At 36.1% G+C, this 26342-nt stretch overlaps 2 protein-coding genes across 2 annotated transcripts; one reads left to right on the top strand and one right to left on the bottom strand.

The window, feature by feature from the left end:
- LOC138325734 (uncharacterized) lies at window positions 1-8408 on the bottom strand. Its single transcript, XM_069271589.1, has 3 exons — window positions 8369-8408; window positions 7912-8209; window positions 1-5885 (listed from the first exon to the last, which is right to left on the bottom strand). The coding sequence occupies exons 2-3, from the start codon at window positions 8186-8188 to the stop codon at window positions 2794-2796; spliced, it is 3369 nt and encodes a 1122-aa protein (XP_069127690.1). The 5' UTR covers window positions 8189-8209; window positions 8369-8408; the 3' UTR covers window positions 1-2793.
- A 356-nt stretch (window positions 8409-8764) lies between these two features.
- On the top strand, window positions 8765-26054 carry LOC138325733 (deoxyribonuclease TATDN1-like). Its single transcript, XM_069271588.1, has 13 exons — window positions 8765-8918; window positions 9072-9121; window positions 9353-9373; window positions 9758-9802; window positions 10032-10081; window positions 10290-10353; window positions 10964-11110; window positions 13607-13649; window positions 14125-14251; window positions 15060-15136; window positions 15576-15646; window positions 24462-24594; window positions 25458-26054. Exons 2-13 carry the CDS (start codon window positions 9076-9078, stop codon window positions 25561-25563), a joined length of 930 nt encoding a protein of 309 aa, XP_069127689.1. The 5' UTR covers window positions 8765-8918; window positions 9072-9075; the 3' UTR covers window positions 25564-26054.
- The last annotated feature ends 288 nt before the right edge of the window (window positions 26055-26342 follow it).

Raw genomic sequence — 26342 nt, 5'->3', positions numbered from 1 at the left:
TTTATAAACAAGAGGCCCAGAGGGCCTGTATCGCTCACCTGGTTTGTAATTCCAAGAGAAGTTCTGAATACAGGTTCATTGTTTCTTTTCTGAAGGAATTTTAATATTAACCTCTAAATCCCCTATTGGGCCCCATCCCTCCTGCCCCCAGGGGGTCATAGCCAAAATTTATACAAGTTTTGTTCCCCTTCCCCCAAGGATGTTTATGGCCAAATTTGGTTACAATCCAAGCAGGACAAGTAGCGATTTATAGGATTTACCTCTATTTCCCCTATTGGGCCCCACCCGTTCTGCCCCCGGGGGGCCAGAGCCAAAATTTATACAAGTTCTGTTCCCCTTCCAAAAAGGATGTTTGTGGCCAAATTTGGTTACATTCCATGCAGAACTCTATGACTAGTAGCGATTTAAAGGATTTACCTCTATTTCCCCTATTGGGCGCCCCCACTCTCCTGCCCCCTGAGGGTCAGAGCCAAAATTTATATAAATTCTGTTCTCCTACCCCCAAGGATGTTTATGGCCAAATTTGGTTACAATCCATGTGGAACTCTATGACTAGTAGCGATTTAAAGGATTTACCTCTATTTCCCCTATTGGGCCCCGCTCCTCCTGCCCCCGGGGGGTCAGAGCCAAAATTTATACAAGTTTTGTTCCCCTTCCCCCAAGGATGTTTGTGGCCAAATTTGGTTACATTCCATTCAGAACTCTATGACTAGTAGCGATTTAAAGGATTTACCTCTATTTCCCCTATTGGGCCCCGCCCCTCCTGCCCCTGTGGGACCAGAGCCAAAATTTATACAATTTCTGTTCCCCTTCCCCCAAGGATGTTTGTGGCCAAATTTGGTTACATTCCATTCAGAACTCTATGACTAGTAGGGATTTAAAAGATTTATCTCTATTTCCCCTATTGGGCCCCGCCCCTCTTGCCCCTGGGGGATCAGAGCCAAAATTTATACAAGTTCTGTTCCCCTTCCCCCCAGGATGTTTGTGGCTAATTTTGGTTACAATCCATGCAGAACTCTAGGACAAGTAGCGTTTTAAAGGATTTACCTCTATTTCCCCTATTGGGCCCTGCCCCTCCTGCCCCCGGGGGGTCAGAGCCAAAATTTATACAAGTTCTGTTCCCCCTCCCCCAAGGATGTTTGTAGCCAAATTTGGTTACAATCCATGCAGAACTCTAGGACAAGTAGCGATTTATAGGATTTACCTCTATTTCCCCTATTGGGCCCCGCCCCTCCTGCCCCCGGGGGGTAAGAGCCAAAATTTATACAAGTTCTGCTCCCCCTCCCCCAAGGATGCTTGTGGCCAAATTTGGTTACAATCCATGCAGAACTCTATGACTAGTAGCGATTTAAAGGAAATGTTGACGGACGGACGGACGACGGACGGACGACGGACGCCGCACCATGACATAAGCTCACCGGCCCTTCGGGCCAGGTGAGCTAAAAAACCATAGTAACATGAAGAAAAATAATTCAAATTCTCTTTTCTGCTTGGTTCCTACCATGGCACACCACAAATACTGTAAGGATCAAATCCTATGAATATACATTGATAATGCCTTTCTCAATATATTATTATGACAACAACAGAAATAAAACAGTAGATGCTGACTAATGATCACACAAACTAGAATTCAGCTGAAACTCCCACCGTTCCATATATAAGGACCTTGGTATTCAACATTACAGTAAGTGATCAGTCGAGACAGATACCATTGCACATTTATTGTAACTAATTAAAAGAAATATTGCACTACAGAACAGATTATATATATGTTAGATGGATGGAAACGTTTAAAATATACATCCTTGATATTCCAGGGCTTTCTATCACTGTCATAATATCAGACTGTGTCTAAGTAAAACTAAAGGCACTGCAGGAGAAAAAACTAACCAATCATTGGCCTGGCTATCTTTGAATATTTAGAGTGATGCTCAACTTCAACTTGCATTGCCATACAGTATACTGTTTATTATCTAATGACTTTGATGTACAAAAAAAACAAACTACCTTCTCATGTATTGTGGCACACACAGAGCCTTCACTTTTACTATGACATCGTGCAGGGGTGCATATAATGACAGAGATTGGAACCCCTGGAATATCAAGGATGATGAGCTGGAATTCAAATTATCTTTTACTGCATGCCTTAAGCTCAATGCATTTTGTTTTGGAGATTTTTGAACAGTAATGATATGCTGGTAAACAATGATAAAAATAATGCTAAATATATAAACAATGAACAAAAGCAGACATTATATGAATGGGTAATGTCTGATATTGAAACATGATTAACAATATCAATGAATCATATGTTTATAATTATAAACATCATGATCAGTGTCTCATGAAAAGTGGACAACAGCAGACATAAGTCTGATTTTGAAAATAATGAGAAGAGTTCAAGCAAGCAACATAAGTCTGATTTTGAAAATGATGAGAAATAGTTCAAGCAAAACATACATATAATTTGGTAGTGAACAATGAACATAAAAAAATACCATGGGGCAAATGCATGAACTGGCTGATGGTAAAAATAATCAACGTTTAATGAGCAACAATCAACAATGTTGGATACAAAACAGTAGTTAACGTTGAAAAATACCTATAAAAATAGCTGTCAGAAAAAATGATAAAAAATACATTACAATTCATACATGTACACTTAAGTGTTTGATATGAGCAATTTCTGATGAGATCATAATATTAATGCAGACATTTTGCAAAATAAATACACACTCTTCCATTATATACACACTCATACCAACTAGAAATATTCACAATAAAAAGTTTTCAATACACAAGTTTTCGTCTTTTACTGCTTTGGACCTGTTCCACAGATGTACAAGTGTCCTTCTTGATCATATCTACATTGCTTATCCCTTTTCCCTTTTCTGCACTGAAAACTAATCGACAGCTCCCAGCCTTTGTGACTTTCCAGAACGTTTTCAGGTTATTTTTCTGTTCCATTGGGGTGACCATCACACGGCAAAGCTTTATCTTGGTGCCCTCTTGTGGACACACATAATACTGACATCCAGGGTCCCTGTCCTTTTTACTTTCATGTCTTTTCCTTTTTCGTTTCTTTTTCTCTGTTGTTTTTGGAGGGAAAATTGTGGGTTCTGGAATTGGTCTAACGATATTAGTGCTTTCACAATCTTGAATAGAGGAAGATGCTGCAGTTTTTGGTTCCCCTGTCTTTGAGGGATTTTTACCTGTTCTACCCGAAAGAATTGACTCCACCGAAAAGGAAAGTCCAGAACAAGATTCCCTTGTTGTGATGGTGAAATGGTTAGATTGGGCTAGGTTTGTGCTGACTGTTGGTATTTGAATCTGCGACCGATCACTTGCGTAACTTCTGACGCTACTATTCCTATTAGTAGAATCTATATTATTAAATGTTTTGGAATTGCATCCATAGTCACTTGAAAGCGGTAGGAATGATGGTGGGTCTGAAGCTAGTTGCTGTTGATTGTTGATAGTACAAACTGGAGAGAAAGAAACATAGGGTTCTGTGTCCGAGCCATAATCTGGCAAGTTATCAGATTTCAGGAGTGTTTCAAATTCTCTATCCTTTGTTTTAGGAGGTGGTGAATTGTCCAATTCAATCTGAGGAACAAATGCCTTGGGTGTTGAAACATCATAGTATTCCTCTGTCCGAGAATCATCAAAATCCATGTTTGTTGGTGTTGCAAAGTTCTTTGAGTTTGATGGGAAGTTTGTTGGAGTACCTGGGGCACAATCACTTTCCAAAGATTGAATATATGGTAAAGTTTGACTAGAGGGATTTTGACTGGATTGGCTTCCACAAAGAGTATTAGTAACACATATACTAGTACTTGCAGCTTGTGTTGGTGAAAGAATTGGACAAGGTAGATGACAAGTATTCTGTTGAATTTGAAGTGAGCTAAAGTGAGGAAGTTGAGGCGGTGACAATACCATGGGTGAATCACAGGATGATTTGTCGGGGAAATATTGCGGCATTTTGGTCTGCTTATTGCATAATCTTTCAGTGTTTGAGAAGGAAGGACTATTACTAAGTCGCTTAAAACCAATGGACTTGTTGTTCTGCTGACTGAATAATTTCACACGTCTTTTAGTACATGTGCTAGTTGCTCTCTGATCCAGAACCTGCCTTGAACAGAACTGAATTGGAGAACTTTGTAGCTTCCTTTCTTCCTCTATTAGTCTTTGTTTTGCAACATTGCTGTTTAGTACAGGTAGTTGTGGTAATTCCAAGTCTGATTCAGAACTGTCACAAGATCTGCTATTAAAAAGTGAGAAGGGCCAATCATTTTCTTTATTAGCAGCAGACCTCTTTGATTTCTTCTTGCGTTTGGACATTGATGAATGCCTCTTTGACTTTTTAGTTGACATTTTCTTTTTTGTTGAAGTCGTTGGTGTTTCCTGGTTCTGTTGCATTTGGCTCTGTGAGATGTCTTTCATCCAATCTGCTGCAATGTTTGCAAAGTCTAGTTTCCTTCCACGAATCGCAGACCTCGGAGAATTAATAGATTTATGACATACAGGAGAAGATAAGTTATCTAAACCTGCAAAAGAGCAAGCTTCAGGTGTCTTGTTTTCTTCATTTTTTTTCTCATGTGTGCGACTGGCAAGAATTTTTTTGGACTGGCTGCCATTACTGTCTGTTATCAATATAGCAGACAATTTTTTCCTGACATTTGATGTGATTTCCTGAACTGGGGGGTTATCTTTTTCTACATTGAGATCTAAAAACATGGCATTTTCACTGTCTATGCTTGGAGTAAAGATAGAGTTAACGCTCTGTGTAGAATTTGGTATTATACTACTCCCAGTGTTGTGTTCGTGACCATATACCACTGTATCATTGGATGTTTGATCATGTTGAAATGCTGAATCCTCATCAACAATCTGCTCACTGTCTCGGTTAAAACTATGTATAGATTTCACAAAATCACACGGTATAGAGATGTCTTCCTGGATTTCTGGTCCAGTTCCAGAGTCCCTACTGCATTCGTCAAATGGGTTTTTGGGCATGGAAATATCAACCTCCATTGTCATATCTGTTTCACAATGACTGTTTACCGGTTCTGCTGGGACCGGACTTACGACCATAGCAAAGTTAGACAATACCGATTCTCTGTCATTATTCACAACTGGTGCAGGCGATGCAGACATTTCCATTGGTATATCACATGTTGCGGCTACTGGCTTAAAATCTTTAATTCCTTCTATAGAACAATTAGTATCCAGCTGTTCCGAAAGGATATCAGTCTGTTTCTCCTCTGTACATCTCACATTATCAAGATTAAATTTTGACATGAAGTCCTGAATGTTTGGCATTTTGTTGATTATTTGGTCAAGTTGCTTGAAGTTAGTATGTGTCTGAACAAACTTCTGGTGCTTCATGCTGCCAAGATGTTCCCGCAATGTGCACCTGTACCAGTAGTCGCATGCTTCACAGAATCCCCCTTTACCTGAAGCCACAGAAGGCTTTCCTTTGGTAGAGTATCGATTCTTTGTCTTATTCTCCACTGTCCTACACAGAGTCACTCCTTTGTCAAACGGTGAAGCAAGGTCATCATTATACCGGATTTTAGGAAAGCTGTCTTTGAAATGCTTGAGGAAGGGTCTAAATGCTTGTTTATCATCTTCCACTTTCAATATGATGAAGTTTTCTTTATCCGAGTTCTTCCACTGAATTGGTGTAATTCCATCAATGCCATCCGAATGTAGGGCCCTGACCTGCTTCAGTTTTTGAGCATGTTTGTGGGTTGATTTCAGGAAGTCTTTAGCCTTTTCTACCTTAACACCCAGATTTAAGGCATTTTGGATAATGTCTGGGCCCTTATTGGACTGCTGACAAGATGACTGCTTTGTAGCTTTTAGCAATAATGCTTTACCTACAAAATAAAAAAGCAAATTTATCAATTTAAAAGGTTACTAGGAAAATAACCATTCTTTCTCAGTGTGTTGCACCATTATAGTAAAACAAATTGATACAAAAAAATAACAGAAATATCTATGAAAAAACTCTGAAAATGGTACCGCAAATACTGAAGTAGTAAGTACATTTTTCACCCATCTATGGCAATAAATTCCTACAGTAAATAGTAATGCCAAAGGACTAGTAGCTTTGAAATTGTTACTAGTCAGTTGGAATAATGTTATGTATATATATATTTCTATTTCAAGATATTTCGGCCGCCACTTGCCGAAGGGTTAATTGCGCTGTGCTGTTGAATATTTGTCTAATTTCATCACTGTCCGGTATTACTGTTCGCATTATATTATGTTATCGTATTTGTTTTGTGTGTCTTGATAAAGGGGCAGATGGCCTCGAAAATTTTACAATTTTTTTTGTCCACACGGTTGGAATTACTTCTTTGTCCCATATTTCTATTTCAACATATTCTTCCGCATATACCGAGTATCTGATAGTTGGACCTTTAACGCTGTATCATTATGATCTTTGAAATATTGTAGGTGTTATAACATAATATTTATATTATTGGTCTACATGTTTATCTGATCACACTACAGTGAAACCTGTCCATGAAGACCATCTATTTATGTATAAGAGACAGACAAAAAAAAGTCTTTATAGCCAGCCAGGTGGTCTTTAGACTTTATAAACAGTTTGAATTATGTTTAAATCTATAGGGGTTTTGGGATTATCCAGCAGATGGTCTTTATATACAGGACAAGTTGTCGCTATGGCAGGATGTGGATCAGTCATAATATTCATGCGAAATGAAATTCAAAGTCCTTCAATATACCAAATCTAGACATTAAATAAATTTGATGCAAGACATCTAAAAAATGTCCTGCCTCCATATGAAACTGTAATAGAATGTGTTGCAGAAACTAACAGTATGATATGTGCATGCAAACAAGAAACATGACAATCAGAGGTAAAACTAGCACTATAAATAACATATATATACCATTATACAGATTAATGTGCCATGAGTACCATGAGTGAATCTGGGTCCCTCCAAACACTAGCCGAGTGCTCTAATGACTGAGCTACCTGGTCACTGATGATCGACCCAGTCCAATTTCGCTACATATGATTTACTTTTTTAAAGAAGCTTTTCGTCCACAACTTATGAACAAGTGCCTCGAGCTCATTGGTATAATTTTCAAGTGCCCTTTTTATGTAATTCATATACATGACCCTGCTTTCATTATTATTATTATTTTTTTTTTTATATTGTCCAATCAGTGTTTAGAGAGATATTATCTGCAGCTTTATATATCTTCTAAATATACGGACACATTCCTACTTCATCAACTCAACCTTTATGTTATCATGATCATAATAAGAGAAAAAACTGCAGATATGAGCTCTCTGAACACTAGCTGCGCATGCGATGACGTAGCTCTGAACGACTGACGGAAGATTTCTGACAGATGGCTGTCGTCAGACCCCGGAGTGGAGGCAATGATTATTCGTTCTATCTGAACACCAAATGGACAATTGTTAGTAGGTTGAGAACGAAAAGCTTGTCAATGTCAAATTGTTATGTACACTCTTTCTGTACTCATGGCACATTCATCTGTCACATTAAATGTCTTCTTTCTTTCCTTCGAGACACATTATTATGCTTTAATTGATTCATATTTATGGAAGACTCACAAGTTCATGTAATATGCATATGGGATACAATACTGAAGCATCACACAGTTGTAAAACATCTTTAAATTCACAAAATGTGGGCGTTTACATATCTTCAACTTCTTATATACTAGTATAGTTTTATCTAGACTAAGTTTAAAAATCGAGGTCCACTAGTCCAAGGGCATTTGAACTGGGAACTTAAATTCATAAATATAGTGAAATTGGGAGCGAGTCTAATTTGCGTGAAATGGAAATAAAAATGTATTACGACTGAATTATATTGGATAATGCCTATTTATACTAACCTCTGCTCAGTGGTACGGCAACTTTTTTATCCGGATCCGGACTTGCATTTGGTGTTAGTGGACATGCTTTCTGAGCAGTGCTATTGGAGTCGGTTAATAAAATATTAACATCTTTGGACAAAAAGTCCTCAACCTGACCACCAAGGTCTTTAACCCTCCGTATAATTCGTTTCCTCAATTCTTCCTCTCTTACATCGATATAAAAAGTTCTTTTTGTCAAAATTTTCTCTCGGAAGTCAAGTTGTCTCCTAACTTGAGATGAACCATCTTTCCTCATTGTTGTTGTTTTGAAATTTCTCTACAAAAATAAATTGAGAAATGTATAAAATCACTGGAGAAAATAATACGCATTTTACTTCTAGCTTATTGTACGTATACCTTAAGTTCATAAGTAAAGAAAAGAGTGGAAGCGTTCTTCAAATTACCGATAAATAGAAAAGAAATTGAAAACACCCACCTGCTAGCAATTTCGTGTTTGCAAATTCCCCGCTACTGGTGACGTCACGGGGGAGCTATCCTTTGTACTTCCTGTTCATCAAGGGACTGGTAATTGTTTCTCTTTAGGTCGATTTACGGTTGAAAGTACTTTACCTATCTCGGTTACTTATTTTTTATATTGACTAATATGACAGTCACTTTAAATGAGTTACTTTCAAGAGCTTCATACTCCTAAAACCTGACAGGCGACGCTTAAAATCACAAAATCGCCAAAAACAATATCGGGTCACTCAACCGTGATCATGCGTGAAACTCTCAACCGACTAACGTTACAGTAGTAATATTATTGTGTGGACATAAATAATTAATGAGTCTCATAATCGTTGATTATTTTTTGTTAGAATATGTAGTAAACATAGTTTTATACGAACGCAAGCGCTTATTTTTATATGCTGCTACCTAAATGTTGATATCGAAATATCGCTAGAGTAGCCTCCCTTGTTGTAGATCCACGTTTTGATGTCTGGTGGTGCAATGCATTAATTTTGTGTAATCTGAAATATTAAGTGGTAATGTTGCTTTAAGTTGTATTAATCATGGGCCATTAGAGTATATTTGTTCCGTAAAAGTATCAGATTTATGCCCATTTATCTAAATACCCATATATTCCTGATTGAACACCTGGACATTTTCATTATTTTCAGTGTATTTTCAATTCACAGATTCATGCACAGAATGGCATCTGCAGCTAAATCTGTGTTCAAATTCATCGGTAAGTATCACTAAAAACCTTCTTAAGCGTGTATATAATCACATATCTGTACATGTATTACTTCATTAATGTTCAACTCTCAATGCAAGTATTGATTTACAAAAATTAAAAAAGAAATTGTTTAGACCTATTGTGTTCAGCAACTTTTTAAATATGTAGTAATTATATGTGTATATATATATTGATGCACATTGGATATAGCTTTATATGTTTATACATGTTTCTTTACAGATATTGGTGTGAATCTGACAGGTAATAATTAAAATAATTAGTAATTGAGCAGAAAGAAAAAAATGAGGTACATGTACATGTACTGTACCTATAATGAATTAAAAACTCATTTATTTTCAAGCTAAATACAATAATCATGTAGCTGATGATAACTTGTGAGATTACAGTAGTTAAATTTAAATGCCTTATTAGAATTTTAAGGAAAACGAGAAAACTTTATCTTATCTCGCATCTTAACTGGAGCATGTATATGCATACTGACTTAACTGCTAATGTACTGGTATATCATTGTGTAGCTCATTTATCCTGACTGATAGTTGTTTATGATATTCTGCTGATGTAATGATTTAATCCTGACTGATAGTTGTTTATGATATTATGCTGATGTAATGATTTTAATTGCAGATCCAGTTTTCAGGGGAATTTATCATGGATCTAAAAAACATGAAGGTATAATTATACTGTATCAATATTTCTGCTTCAGGTAAAGTAAAAATATTTGGTTCATTAATATATACCAGTTGCTAGATATTGCAGTATGTATAAATGTTAAAACTCAACTGTTGCCTAAAACAGACGCAAATATATATCATGTACATGTATCTGTAAAATTGTAGTTTTTGATTGTGTTCTCATGCATTATATTTTAATGTGACTGTGTGATATGTTAACATTTCAGATGACTTCATGGATATCTTAAACAGAGCCTTTGATTATGGCATGAAGAAGGTAAAACAATACATTCATTTTTTACAAATCTTTTGAAAGGAACTTTTAGTAGGAATTATGAATATACTAAAGAGTTTTTTTTACTGATTTTGAGCATTGCTATATATCACACAAATTCTACATCTACATATATATATGACTGACTTATTTGATTTCCACTAGATTGACATTTTAGTGAGTTTATATTTTACTTTGTGTTGTCTTTCAGATGATGATCACAGGTGGCAGTCTGGAGGATTCAACAGAAGCCCTACAGCTGTGTAAAACACACGGTAAACTTAATTTGTACATTATAGAACAAAACGACATTACCATATTCACAATAATTAGACTCCCCTTGTTGATTGCGTCTCCCCTTTCCTGGAGTCTTAATTCTGGAGGATGTGACTGAAGCTTGATCTACAACTGTGTTAAACACACAGTAAACACAAGTTGTACAATATTTAACAAAATTACATGTCATTTTATCACTTCTTAATGAATCCTTATCTCATTTACAACCAGTACTAGAGTTATGATTAATGTCTTATACTTAATTAGTACATGTATATTTATGTATATAAATAACATACAATCATTTCTAAATTTCTAATGCTGTTTTTATATACATATTACATATATGTATTGTATTGGTTGGATATGGCATTCCTTTTTCACTTTGTAGCTGTATAGCTATAGGTAGATCTACTTGAATATTATTTCTATACATTGTATGTTTTTTTCCTAATGGTTAGTACAGTAGTTTTGAGGGATGGAGTCACCTTATCTTATGTATCTATCATTTTCAATCACAGTTAAAATTTGTAAATTGATCGCTCTTCCTGTAAAATGTTATTTTTCTATAAGATAGCATTATATCCATTCTTAACATATATTATACAGAGGCCTTGTTTTGTACTGTGGGATGTCATCCGACTCGCTGTGGTAATTTTGAGAAAGCGGGTGACCCCCAGAAGTACCTGGACGACCTTTACACCTTGGTGATGGACAATAAGGACCGTGTGGTGGCTGTAGGAGAATTGGGATTAGGTAACTTGTTATAACCTTATGTTGAGAGGGTGATACAATTATAACTGATTATCTTTTCACATCACCATCTGAATTCTGATCTACAAATAAGTTTTAACTGATTAAACAAATTTTTAAAGATACACCACCAACGAATGATAATGTTTATCTGTTAAAACACGAGCAGACAAATTAGTATTCTTATTCAGTAACAAAAGTTACTTCCTTTATACTTAATAGAATAATTCAAAAGTTTTAGCTTTTTTAGTTCAGAATAAAATTATTTGAAATAATCAATTACATCCCCAAAAAATAATGGCACTTATATATGCATATGGATTAAGGTAATGATTGTGCAGACAACAAAAGCAAAACAAATTATTTATGTGCATGTATTTTTGTGTTAATCACACATATGTAGTTTAAACCTGTGTATAAAGATTTACCCATTTAATGGACATAAAAAATGGTCTTTATAACCAGGTGCTCTTTATACACAGGTTGAATGATGTTAGAATTGGTCATTTGGGATCCTAGACAATTGTCTTATGAAGAAGGTGTTCTTTATACAGAGGTTGCCATTAAAGCAGTTTAATTTGTTATCTTAAGGTGTTGTATACACAATTAAACATCACTTATTGTCCAAATGATAAATATTTTTCATGCTCTGTCGGTGATGGAGCAACTTAGTAAAAGATTTTTATACTCAGTAATTTCAAGGCCCTGCACCTTTTCAATTGGGAACACACTACATGTGCATTACATTTTTCTTGAAACATGTATATTTTAGAGAGTTTTTCTTGATTTGGGAAAATGTTTACATAAAATTAGGGAAATGTACCAAAAATAAAAATCACTGAATTAGTAAATGTACAGAAATATTTGCCCAATTATTTACTGTGTGACAACTTTATTTACATGATGATATTGGATCATTGCAAAGCCATTCAGATAACAAAAACACACACAAAAAATCACTGCATATAGTTATTCACATTTTTTATTGAAGTACTGATAACTTAATGTTATTATTTAACTTATTATTGATAATAAATTATTTGAATGAAAATTAATGTATAATTTTGTAAAAGACTACATTATTAACATACAATGCAGCATTAAGAACAAACTGAATATACTGATAAAAGGTTTAGCAAACGGATAAAATGTAAGATTTAAGGAATAAAAGAACTGAATGAAATTGAATCATTTATGAATGAATGTTGATTATATCATAAAGGATAATGATGTATAATTCTCGAGCCTGACTAATAACTTAATAAGGTGTTGGTATAACTGGTCTTGTCTTAAAATGTCACACATTCCACCTCTGACAGACAACCTCAGGCCATTGTGTCTATAGCAGTATTATCTATATATGTACCCTACCAGTGATGTTCTGATGGAATGATAATGTCAGATTTCCCCTAACAGTACAGGTCCAATATAGACTGACAGTACTGTACCCTGTAGGTATAGTATTGTACAGTCAGTAATCATTATACACTCATTGAGTGTTGATGTCTTACTGTTAATAGCCTCATGGCCATGGTGGCATAGTGGTTAAAGTGATTGTTATACTGTGTTTGAAAATTCATAGACAATGAAATAACATATAAACAAGAAATGTGAACATAGAGGTGGCAGAGGGGTCAAATGTCCTGAAGGTGCTGGTCGTTGAAGGTTTGATGGAATATTTTTTTTCAATATGAACCAGATATCTCACTTTATATATGTAACATTATGATTGAAGGAAAATATGTATGAGATCAAAAAAATCTTTGTACTTCTGGATCAAAGTTTTAGGTCAGATATATAGGTAGTTGACAGCTAACGACAATTAATAGATCATTATTTAGGTTATTATTCAACATGTATAATTTTTGCTACTTTGCAGAAAAAAACCAACTGCAGGAACACTTAGTTGTGTTAATGATCATGGCTGGTTTAAAGTATTAAAAACCAATTGAACATACATTATCCATTGTGTACTTGTTGTTTAAAATGAAAACATTGTAGTAAGCATGACCCAAGGACAAACATGCATGTATATAGAAACTGGTGCTACAGGGCAGTATTTTATAGATCTAACATACCTCTAGGTGTCCAGGGTTTATAAAATGTGATCAAATTGTTCTCTTTGATGATCTTCAAATCAATATTTTTGTGACATTTTTATGTCATTACAGTTTGTTTCAGGAAGTAGGTTGAAGACAGCTTTAATTGATATTCACTAATGCATACAAATAATATAAAAAAGTTCTATGAAAAGCTTGTAGATGTTATATATATACAAATGTTACATATATATATATATTTGTTGCATAAGACACATTTGGTATTCACTGATGCATACAAATAATATACAAAATACAAAAAGAAAAAAAAATTGATGTTCAAATGTATTTATATGAAAGTCAGTGTATGCTTTATCCCTGTCTATATCTTACTTTTAATTATTTATCAGATTTGTTTTGTCAAAAATGAATTAAAAGTAAGTTGTTTTTTTATTTAAAGATTTTGACAGACTCCACTTTTGTCCTAAAGAAACTCAAATGAAGTAAGTTTTCATTTATAATGATATTAGATAGATTATTTAGATTGCAATCCAATTGCAATATTTTTATCAATACATTGTAATCAGTGACAAGTGGAGATAACTCTACATACATTTTTTGTAAATTCAGAAGAAATTTTCTCATAATTTCCTAGACAATTGTATTTGAAGCTTTTTAATTGTCATTTGTTCTTCAGAAATCTTAAAGTTTACAAATTACACATCATATCCTTTTCAAGATTAATGCTGATGTTTTTATTGTCTAAATCAATTAAATATTGTGCAATTGCAGAAACCTTATACCCATATTAGAAGCTTTTAATACAAACATGTATTGAATTAAAAACTACACAGTTTTTAGTATACTGTATTTATTTAATTACTCTTTGGTTTGAAATGGATGGATAATGTAATATATCACTGAATATAAATACAAAAAAAAAAAAAAAAAATTCAATCATTGTGTTGCATATACCAGGTATTTTGAGAAGCAGATGGATTTGGCAGAGAAAACAAAGTTGCCTTTATTTTTACACTCACGGAATGCACACAGAGAGTTTATAGACATTATAAAGAGGAACAGAGAACGCATCACTGGAGGTGTGGTAAGTTAAATTATCAATATCGATGATAACAGATAAAATTACAAAAAAAAGGTAAAAAAAAAAGGTAAAAAAAGTATTTTACAAATTCCAGACTGTACAAATTGTAAGTGGTAAGTTTACCTTTATCAGTATGAATGATATTAGACAAAATTACAAAACAAAGGTAAAAAAAAGTACTTTACACATTCCAGACTGTACAAATTGTCAGTGGTAAGTTAATCTTTATCAGTATGAATGATATTAGATGAAATTACAAAAAAAAGGTAAAAAAAAGTACTTTACAAATTCCAGACTGTACAAATTGTAAGTGGTAAGTTTATCTTTATCAGTATGAATGATATTAGATAAAATTACAAAAAAAAAGTAAAAAAAAGTACTTTACACATTCCAGACTGTACAAATTGTAAGTGGTAAGTTAATCTTTATCAGTATGAATGATATTAGATGAAATTACAAAAAAAAATGTAAAAAAAAGTACTATACAAATTCCAGACTGTACATGTACTTACAACGTTAAATTTTAACATTTCTGTAATTTAATTCTTTCTTTTAATAATTGATTTTTTCCAACAAATTAAGAGGACTTGCGCTTGTCTCTGGAATATCCAAATCATCAATTAATTTTGGCTTTTAAAATGCTCTCTTTTTTCAACCTTTTTTTTGACAGATTAAGTATAAATTCCCCACCCGTCTCCAGAATATTAAAATCATTAATATTTGGCTTGATGATTTTTGTCTGCAAGATAATCTAATATAAGAAGGGTCAGCAAGCCATCAGTTTTCATAGATAGTAGTTTTGATTTTTCAGGTTCATTCATTTACTGGGACAAAAGAAGAAGCAGGGGAAATCTTACAACAAGACTTGTACATTGGTATAAATGGCTGGTAAAGTAAAACTTCTATGATGATTGATATTACATCAGTTTGGTGTGTACATAGTAATTCTGTTATTGCAAATTCATCTGCTGTTGAGCAAAATTTTACTTAAAACACATGATATCACATGTAATCCATACCTTAAGCTTATAACTCTAACATAGAGTTGCATGATTATAAAAGGTTTTTATGCATTTTATTACAACCAGATACCTGGTAATCATTTTTCTTTCAATGCTAAAAGCATATATTTCGTTAATTGAAATAAAATAAAATTCCCTGGTAACAGTATTCTAAAGAATTATCACAAATAAATCATTGATTGACATATGTAATTAAGACACACGGGTGTCAAGAATGGAAGAAAAAATGGAATCATCTTATTTTTGCATGAAATGAATTAATTAAAATTTTCATAGTGTGGTGTATGACTCTTTTTCTTCAACAGTTCACTGAAAACACAAGAAAATGTTGATGTGATGTGTTCTGTCCCTTCAGACAGACTTATGATAGAGACAGGTGTGTACAAATAAGCTAACTTAAGGTAAACCTATATATGTATCCTTGGCATTTCAACTGTTTCATGTGGACATCTCTATCTCCATAGCAGTTATACATGTGGACATCTCTATCTCCATAGCAGTTATACATGTGGACATCTCTATCTCCATAGCAGTTATACATGTGGACACCTCTATCTCCATAGCAGTTATACATGTGGACACCTCTATCTCCATAGCAGTTATACATGTGGACACCTCTATCTCCATAGCAGTTATACATGTGGACACCTCTATCTCCATAGCAGTTATACATGTGGACACCTCTATCTCCATAGCAGTTATACATGTGGACATCTCTATCTCCATAGCAGTTATACATGTGGACATCTCTATCTCCATAGCAGTTATACATGTGGACACCTCTATCTCCATAGCAGTTATACATGTGGACACCTCTATCTCCATAGCAGTTATACATGTGGACATCTCTATCTCCATAGCAGTTATACATGTGGACACCTCTATCTCCATAGCAGTTATACATGTGGACACCTCTATCTCCATAGCAGTTATACATGTGGACACCTCTATCTCCATAGCAGTTATACATGTGGACATCTCTATCTCCATAGCAGTTATACATGTGGACACCTCTATCTCCATAGCAGTTATACATGTGGACATCTCTATCTCCATAGCAGTTATACATGTGGACATCTCTATCTCCATAGCAGTTATACATGTGGACACTCTATCTCCATAGCAGTTATACATGTGGACATCTCTATCTCCATAGCAGTTATACATGTGGAACATCTCTATCTCCATAGCAGTTATACATGTGGACATCTCTATCTCCATAGCAGTTATACATGTGAACATCTCTATCTCCATAGCAGTTCTCATACATGTGAACACCTCTATCTCCATAGCAGTTATACATGTGACACTCTATCTCCATAGCAGTTATACATGTGGACACCTCTATCTCCATAGCAGTTATACATGTGGACATCCTCTATCTCCATAGCAGTTATACATGTGGACACCTCTATCTCCATAGCAGTTATACATGTGGACACCTCTATCTCCATAGCAGTTATACATGTGAACACCTCTATCTCCATAGCAGTTATACATGTGGACACCTCTATCTCCATAGCAGTTATACATGTGGACACCTCTATCTCCATAGCAGTTATACATGTGGACACCTCTATCTCCATAGCAGTTATACATGTGGACACCTCTATCTCCATAGCAGTTATACATGTGGACACCTCTATCTCCATAGCAGTTATACATGTGGACACCTCTATCTCCATAGCAGTTATACATGTGGACACCTCTATCTCCATAGCAGTTATACATGTGGACACCTCTATCTCCATAGCAGTTATACATGTGGACACCTCTATCTCCATAGCAGTTATACATGTGGTCATCTCTACATCTATCTCCATAGCAGTTATACATGTGGACACCTCTATCTCCATAGCAGTTATACATGTGGACACCTCTATCTCCATAGCAGTTATACATGTGGACATCTCTATCTCCATAGCAGTTATACATGTGGACATCTCTATCTCCATAGCAGTTATACATGTGGACATCTCTATCTCCATAGCAGTTATACATGTGGACACCTCTATCTCCATAGCAGTTATGCATGTGGACACCTCTATCTCCATAGCAGTTATACATGTGGACACCTCTATCTCCATAGCAGTTATACATGTGGACACCTCTATCTCCATAGCAGTTATACATGTGGACACCTCTATCTCCATAGCAGTTATACATGTGGACAACCTCTATCTCCATAGCAGTTATACATGTGGACATCTCTATTATCTCCATAGCAGTTATACATGTGGACACCTCTATCTCCATAGCAGTTATACATGTGGACACCTCTATCTCCATAGCAGTTATACATGTGGACACCTCTATCTCCATAGCAGTTATACATGTGGACATCTCTATCTCCATAGCAGTTATACATGTGACACCTCTACTAGCATTATACATATCCCATATCTCCATAGCAGTTTACATGTGGACACCTCTATCTCCATAGCAGTTATACATGTGGACACCTCTATCTCCATAGCAGTTATACATGTGGACATCTCTATCTCCATAGCAGTTATACATGTGGACACCTCTATCTCCATAGCAGTTATACATGTGGACACCTCTATCTCCATAGCAGTTATACATGTGGACATCTCTATCTCCATAGCAGTTATACATGTGGACACCTCTATCTCCATAGCAGTTATACATGTGGACACCTCTATCTCCATAGCAGTTATACATGTGGACATCTCTATCTCCATAGCAGTTATACATGTGGACACCTACTCCTATCTCCATAGCACAGTTATACATGTGGACACCTCTATCTCCATAGCAGTTATACATGTGGACACCTCTATCTCCATAGCAGTTATACATGTGGACACCTCTATCTCCATAGCAGTTATACATGTGGACACCTCTATCTCCATAGCAGTTATACATGTGGACACCTCTATCTCCATAGCAGTTATACATGTGGACACCTCTATCTCCATAGCAGTTATACATGTGGACACCTCTATCTCCATAGCAGTTATACATGTGGACACCTCTATCTCCATAGCAGTTATACATGTGGACACCTCTATCTCCATAGCAGTTATACATGTGGACATCTCTATCTCCATAGCAGTTATACATGTGGACACCTCTATCTCCATACAGTTATACATGTGGACACCTCTATCTCCATAGCAGTTATACATGTGGACATCTCTATCTCCATAGCAGTTATACATGTGGACACCTCTATCTCCATAGCAGTTATACATGTGGACACCTCTATCTCCATAGCAGTTATACATGTGGACACCTCTATCTCCATAGCAGTTATACATGTGGACATCCTCTATCTCCATAGCAGTTATACATGTGGACATCTCTATCTCCATAGCAGTTATACATGTGGTCATCTCTACATGTATCTCCATAGCAGTTATACATGTGGACACCTCTATCTCCATAGCAGTTATACATGTGGACACCTCTATCTCCATATCAGTTATACATGTGAACATCTCTATCTCCGTAGCAGTTATACATGTGAACACCTCTATCTCCATAGCAGTTATACATGTGAACACCACTATCTCCATAGCAGTTATACATGTGGACATCTCTATCTCCATAGCAGTTATACATGTGGACATCTCTACATGTATCTCCATAGCAGTTATACATGTGGTCATCTCTACATGTATCTCCATAGCAGTTATGCATGTGGACACCTCTATCTCCATAGCAGTTATACATGTGGACACCTCTATCTCCATAGCAGTTATACATGTGGACATCTCTATCTCCATAGCAGTTATACATGTGGACATCTCTATCTCCATAGCAGTTATACATGTGGACACCTCTATCTCCATAGCAGTTATACATGTGGACACCTCTATCTCCATAGCAGTTATACATGTGGACATCTCTATCTCCATAGCAGTTATACATGTGGACACCTCTATCTCCATAGCAGTTATACATGTGGACACCTCTATCTCCATAGCAGTTATACATGTGGACACCTCTATCTCCATATCAGTTATACATGTGGACACCTCTATCTCCATAGCAGTTATACATGTGGACACCTCTATCTCCATAGCAGTTATACATGTGGACACCTCTATCTCCATAGCAGTTATACATGTGGACACCTCTATCTCCATAGCAGTTATACATGTGGACATCTCTATCTCCATAGCAGTTATACATGTGGACACCTCTATCTCCATACGTTATACATGTGACATCTCTATCTCCATAGCAGTTATACATGTGGACATCCTCTATCTCCATAGCAGTTATACTCATAGCATTATACATGTGGACACCTCTATCTCCATAGCAGTTATACATGTGGACACCTCTATCTCCATAGCAGTTATACATGTGGACACCTCTATCTCCATAGCAGTTATACATGTGATCATTTACACTCTATCTCCATAGCAGTTATACATGTGGACACCTCTATCTCCATAGCAGTTATACATGTGGACACCTCTATCTCCATAGCAGTTATACATGTGGACACCTCTATCTCCATAGCAGTTATACATGTGTCTCATCTCCATAGTTATCATGTGACACTCTATCTCCATAGCAGTTATACATGTGGACACCTCTATCTCCATAGCAGTTATACATGTGGACACCTCTATCTCCATAGCAGTTATACATGTGGACACCTCTATCTCCATAGCAGTTATACATGTGGACACCTCTATCTCCATAGCAGTTATACATGTGGACACCTCTATCTCCATAGCAGTTATACATGTGGTCATCTCTACATGTATCTCCATAGCAGTTATACATGTGGACATCTCTATCTCCATAGCAGTTATACATGTGGACATCTCTATCTCCATAGCAGTTATACATGTGGACACCTCTATCTCCATAGCAGTTATACATGTGGACATCTCTATCTCCATAGCAGTTATACATGTGGACACCTCTATCTCCATAGCAGTTATACATGTGGACACCTCTATCTCCATAGCAGTTATACATGTGGACATCTCTATCTCCATAGCAGTTATACATGTGGACACCTCTATCTCCATAGCAGTTATACATGTGGACACCTCTATCTCCATAGCAGTTATACATGTGGACACCTCTATCTCCATAGCAGTTATACATGTGGACATCTCTATCTCCATAGCCATTATACATGTGGACACCTCTATCTCCATAGCAGTTATACATGTGGACACCTCTATCTCCATAGCAGTTATACATGTGGACACCTCTATCTCCATAGCAGTTATACATGTGGACACCTCTATCTCCATAGCAGTTATACATGTGGACACCTCTATCTCCATAGCAGTTATACATGTGGACATCTCTATCTCCATAGCAGTTATACATGTGGACATCTCTATCTCCATAGCAGTTATACATGTGGACATCTCTATCTCCATAGCAGTTATACATGTGGACACCTCTATCTCCATAGCAGTTATACATGTGGACATCTCTATCTCCATAGCAGTTATACATGTGGACATCTCTATCTCCATAGCAGTTATACATGTGGACACCTCTATCTCCATAGCAGTTATACATGTGGACATCTCTATCTCCATAGCAGTTATACATGTGGACACCTCTATCTCCATAGCAGTTATACATGTGGACATCTCTATCTCCATAGCAGTTATACATGTGGACACCTCTATCTCCATAGCAGTTATACATGTGGACACCTCTATCTCCATAGCAGTTATACATGTGGACACCTCTATCTCCATAGCAGTTATACATGTGGACATCTCTATCTCCATAGCAGTTATACATGTGGACACCTCTATCTCCATAGCAGTTATACATGTGGACACCTCTATCTCCATAGCAGTTATACATGTGGACATCTCTATCTCCATAGCAGTTATACATGTGGACACCTCTATCTCCATAGCAGTTATACATGTGGACACCTCTATCTCCATAGCAGTTATACATGTGGACATCTCTATCTCCATAGCAGTTATACATGTGGACACCTCTATCTCCATAGCAGTTATACATGTGGACACCTCTATCTCCATAGCAGTTATACATGTGGACATCCTCTATCTCCATAGCAGTTATACATGTGGACATCTCTATCTCCATAGCAGTTATACATGTGGACACTCTATCTACATAGCAGTTATACATGTGGACACTCTATCTCATCTCCATAGCAGTTATACATGTGGACACTCTATCTCCATAGCAGTTATACATGTGAACACCTCTATCTCCATAGCAGTTATACATGTGGACACCTCTATCTCCATATTATACATGTGACATTATACTATGTGGACACCTCTATCTCCATAGCAGTTATACATGTGGACATCTCTATCTCCATAGCAGTTATACATGTGGACACCTCTATCTCCATAGCAGTTATACATGTGGACACCTCTATCTCCATAGCAGTTATACATGTGGACACCTCTATCTCCATAGCAGTTATACATGTGGACATCTCTATCTCCATAGCAGTTATACATGTGGACACCTCTATCTCCATAGCAGTTATACATATCTGTGGACATCTCTATCTCCATAGCAGTTATACATGTGGACACCTCTATCTCCATAGCAGTTATACATCATGTGACATCTCTATCTCCATAGCAGTTATACATGTGGACACCTCTATCTCCATAGCAGTTATACATGTGGACACCTCTATCTCCATAGCAGTTATACATGTGAACATCTCTATCTCCATAGCAGTTATACATGTGAACACCTCTATCTCCATAGCAGTTATACATGTGGACACCTCTATCTCCATAGCAGTTATACATGTGGACATCTCTATCTCCATAGCAGTTATCATGTGATCACCTATCTCCATAGCAGTTATACATGTGGACACCTCTATCTCCATAGCAGTTATACATGTGGACATCTCTATCTCCATAGCAGTTATACATGTGGACATCTCTATCTCCATAGCAGTTATACATGTGGACACCTCTATCTCCATAGCAGTTATACATGTGGACACCTCTATCTCCATAGCAGTTATACATGTGGACATCTCTATCTCCATAGCAGTTATACATGTGGACACCTCTATCTCCATAGCAGTTATACATGTGAACACCTCTATCTCCATAGCAGTTATACATGTGGACATCTCTATCTCCATAGCAGTTATACATGTGGACACTCTATCTCCATAGCAGTTATACATGTGGACACCTCTATCTCCATAGCAGTTATACATGTGGACACCTCTATCTCCATAGCAGTTATACATGTGGACATCTCTATCTCCATAGCAGTTATACATGTGGACACCTCTATCTCCATAGCAGTTATACATGTGGACACCTCTATCTCCATAGCAGTTATACATGTGGACACCTCTATCTCCATAGCAGTTATACATGTGGACACCTCTATCTCCATAGCAGTTATACATGTGGACACCTCTATCTCCATAGCAGTTATACATGTGGACACCTCTATCTCCCATAGCAGTTATACATGTGGACACCTCTATCTCCATAGCAGTTATACATGTGGACACCTCTATCTCCATAGCAGTTATACATGTGGACATCTCTATCTCCATAGCAGTTATACATGTGGACACCTCTATCTCCATAGCAGTTATACATGTGGACACCTCTATCTCCATAGCAGTTATACATGTGGACACCTCTATCTCCATAGCAGTTATACATGTGGACATCTCTATCTCCATAGCAGTTATACATGTGGACATCTCTATCTCCATAGCAGTTATACATGTGGACACCTCTATCTCCATAGCAGTTATACATGTGAACACCTCTATCTCCATAGCAGTTATACATGTGGACATCTCTATCTCCATAGCAGTTATACATGTGGACATCTCTATCTCCATAGCAGTTATACATGTGGACACCTCTATCTCCATAGCAGTTATACATGTGGACACCTCTATCTCCATAGCAGTTATACATGTGGACACCTCTATCTCCATAGCAGTTATACATGTGGACACCTCTATCTCCATAGCAGTTATACATGTGGACACCTCTATCTCCATAGCAGTTATACATGTGGACACCTCTATCTCCATAGCAGTTATACATGTGGACACCTCTATCTCCATAGCAGTTATACATGTGGACACCTCTATCTCCATAGCAGTTATACATGTGGACACCTCTATCTCCATAGCAGTTATACATGTGGACACCTCTATCTCCATAGCAGTTATACATGTGGACACCTCTATCTCCATAGCAGTTATACATGTGAACACCTCTATCTCCATAGCAGTTATACATGTGGACACCTCTATCTCCATAGCAGTTATACATGTGGACACCTCTATCTCCATAGCAGTTATACATGTGGACACCTCTATCTCCATAGCAGTTATACATGTGGACACCTCTATCTCCATAGCAGTTATACATGTGGACACCTCTATCTCCATAGCAGTTATACATGTGGACACCTCTATCTCCATAGCAGTTATACATGTGGACACCTCTATCTCCATAGCAGTTATGCATGTGAACACCACTATCTCCATAGCAGTTATACATGTGGACACCTCTATCTCCATAGCAGTTATACATGTGGACATCTCTATCTCCATAGCAGTTAAGCATGAACATTTGTTTCTTTAATCATTTCACATTATGTGTTCATTCAGGTTTGTCAATCTGTTATTATACCCATTCACATCTAAGATTTAATAAATATGAGCATTCAATTTCAACTAGTGTAAGATTCTATTTATTGCAGTAGACCAGATGGAAATATTGGACAATGCATTTGACTTATGACTATAATCGTATTTGACCCAATAAGCATCACTTTTCCTATAAGGGCCCCTCCCCCTTTTTGTGGCCTCAATTTCACTTGTGTTGACATAAATACAGTCTGAAAATATGAACACTGTGTAAGTTTTCTTTTTGATTTCTTTTGTAAATTGATTTATGGCTTACTCTGTGCATTACTGGTAATTTTGTGAAATGTTAGCGCAAATCTTCTCCTTACAAGTGCCCTTCATTGTTCAATAATTTAACTACCCTGGGTGCTTATCTGGTGTAATACAGTAATTAATAAATGGAAACTCCATGTGACCTCATAATATATTTTTTAATGCATAAATAAATATTATATACCTGTGTGTCTTTTGATAATTATGACATGGCCTTATAATATTGATGCAGCAAACCCGTTATATGATAAATTGACTTACTCTATGTCTGTTTCAGATGCTCCCTGGTGTGATATTCGTCCAACTCATGTAGGATCAAAATTCATCAAAACCACATTTCCGTCCAAAAAGAAAGAGAAGTGGGAAAAAGGAACTTGTATCAAAGGTCGAAATGAACCTGTTCATATAATGTAAGACATCAAAACGCTCTTTCATGATATATATGTAGTGTACCATTTGTTTCCATCTCATTTGTTGGAAATGGAATTTGTAAATTTGCACCATGATGCAGCATCTATTATTTATACTTTCTGCATCATCTTTTTCATTTTGATTCATCAAAATTCTTCATATAACCAATGCATATACGAAAGTGTATTGAACTCACATTTGAACACATTTTTCATGATAACTAAAAAAAAAAGCAAAAATTATTTGCCAGTCATCATATACGGTATAGAAATGAATTATTATACATTATCTATCTGGAGGCCACCACTCTATCTATCTGGCAGATATTTGTGTGAAGGCCACCAGAAAAGTTAAGTGGCAGACACCAAATACATTATGTAGAGTAGTGGCTGCCAGATAACTATATGGCGGTCACTATGTGTTTAAGTGGCAATGACATGTATCCTGAATAATAAGTTTCTATATTGTATGTGAGTCGGCCTACCCTTTCCATAATGTGAGAGGTTTTCAAGCTATTTTATTTTATTAGAAGTGAGTAGTTATTGAATTGTTCATGGTCGCTAGGTGAGAGTATTAGGTAGTCAAAATCTTTCAAAGAATTTCTCCTGAATACGATATCTAAAGTTAAGCCAAAAACTCCTGATAAAAGCCAATATTGGATCTGAAGCATGCTGTATGGGGTGGAAGTGACACCAAAGGGTCAAAGACTGTATTTACTCACGCATCTACATTCAGAGTTGAAAGATTTCCAAACCTTTAAATAACTTGTACAAAAATCATTTCATGAAATATATTTGTGCATTATAAAGATGTGCTTTCTGCTAAACACTAGGTTAATAAATATTACAATTTCTTCTTTCAGCCAAGTTTTGGAGGTTATGGCAGCTGCCAGAAATGAAGACATCAACGACTTAGCAAATAAGATGTATGAAAATACATGCAGAATGTTTTTTAATAGCGATAGCTGAACTAAAAAAATTATTAGAAATGAAATAAACAAACCTGCGTATTTAATAGCTCTAGTTTTGATGATATACTTTGAAAACAATGTTACTTTTAAGCCATGTAAAAAGCATGTGTGCAATACTAAAATTGCAATATTGGAATAATTGAAATCCAACTGCTTCTTTTCAATAATATTGTTGATACTTTGTCAGCTCAAATTTTAACGACTAAAATTGTGAATGAATTCCTTTCAACATACAAAGCATATATTCATGCGACCTTGTGAGGTAGCAAATGTGTTATAATTATATTGATCTAATCTTACCGACTAATAAATTATCTTTTAAACATAATAATTTTTTAACAATCAATTAGATTGTATTGTATGCAATAGCAGACCATACGTATAATTTCTTATGATGGACCTTTTTTTCTTGAACTAAATTATATTCAGAATGTTTTTGCTGTTAATGGTTGTTATCCAGCATTCTTATTAAAATATGCTTTAAAACCAGTATTGTTGACTTTTTAATTTCTATTCCGTCTTTTCATATCAGAGTTCCCTCCCTTGTGGGTAGGTATCAAAGATGATGTCATTATTTTGTGATCCAAATCCACGTCACTTTCCCTGAAAAGTACAACGTTGCAAGTGTTGCGCTCGCAAACAATCAATTTCTACCCACAAGGGAGATAACTCTGTTATACGCGAATACAGAATTAAAAGTCAGTCATTCAAGTCCCGATGATCTAGATGTTGCACATGGATGCTAGTATTATTACCAGAAAAACACTGGCCTAAAGT

The sequence above is a fragment of the Argopecten irradians genome, chromosome 6 (genome assembly GCF_041381155.1).
Source record: "Argopecten irradians isolate NY chromosome 6, Ai_NY, whole genome shotgun sequence".
Taxonomy (NCBI): domain Eukaryota; kingdom Metazoa; phylum Mollusca; class Bivalvia; order Pectinida; family Pectinidae; genus Argopecten; species Argopecten irradians.
The sequence above is the reverse complement of the archived record's forward strand: the minus strand, read 5'-3'. Positions and strand labels throughout refer to the sequence as shown.

What these genes read in the sequence shown, in the direction of transcription:
- LOC138325734 (XM_069271589.1), bottom strand. Translation starts at nt 8,188, where the DNA reads ATGAGGAAAGATGGTTCATCTCAAGTTAGGAGACAACTTGACTTCCGA. An exon ending in TGCCGTACCACTGAGCAGAG is followed by an intron (nt 5,886 to 7,911) that starts GTTAGTATAAAT and finishes TTTATTTTGTAG; the next exon opens with GTAAAGCATTATTGCTAAAA.
- LOC138325733 (XM_069271588.1), top strand. Translation starts at nt 9,076, where the DNA reads ATGCACAGAATGGCATCTGCAGCTAAATCTGTGTTCAAATTCATCG. An exon ending in ATCTGTGTTCAAATTCATCG is followed by an intron (nt 9,122 to 9,352) that starts GTAAGTATCACT and finishes GTTTCTTTACAG; the next exon opens with ATATTGGTGTGAATCTGACA. An exon ending in CAGACTTATGATAGAGACAG is followed by an intron (nt 15,647 to 24,461) that starts GTGTGTACAAAT and finishes TGTCTGTTTCAG; the next exon opens with ATGCTCCCTGGTGTGATATT.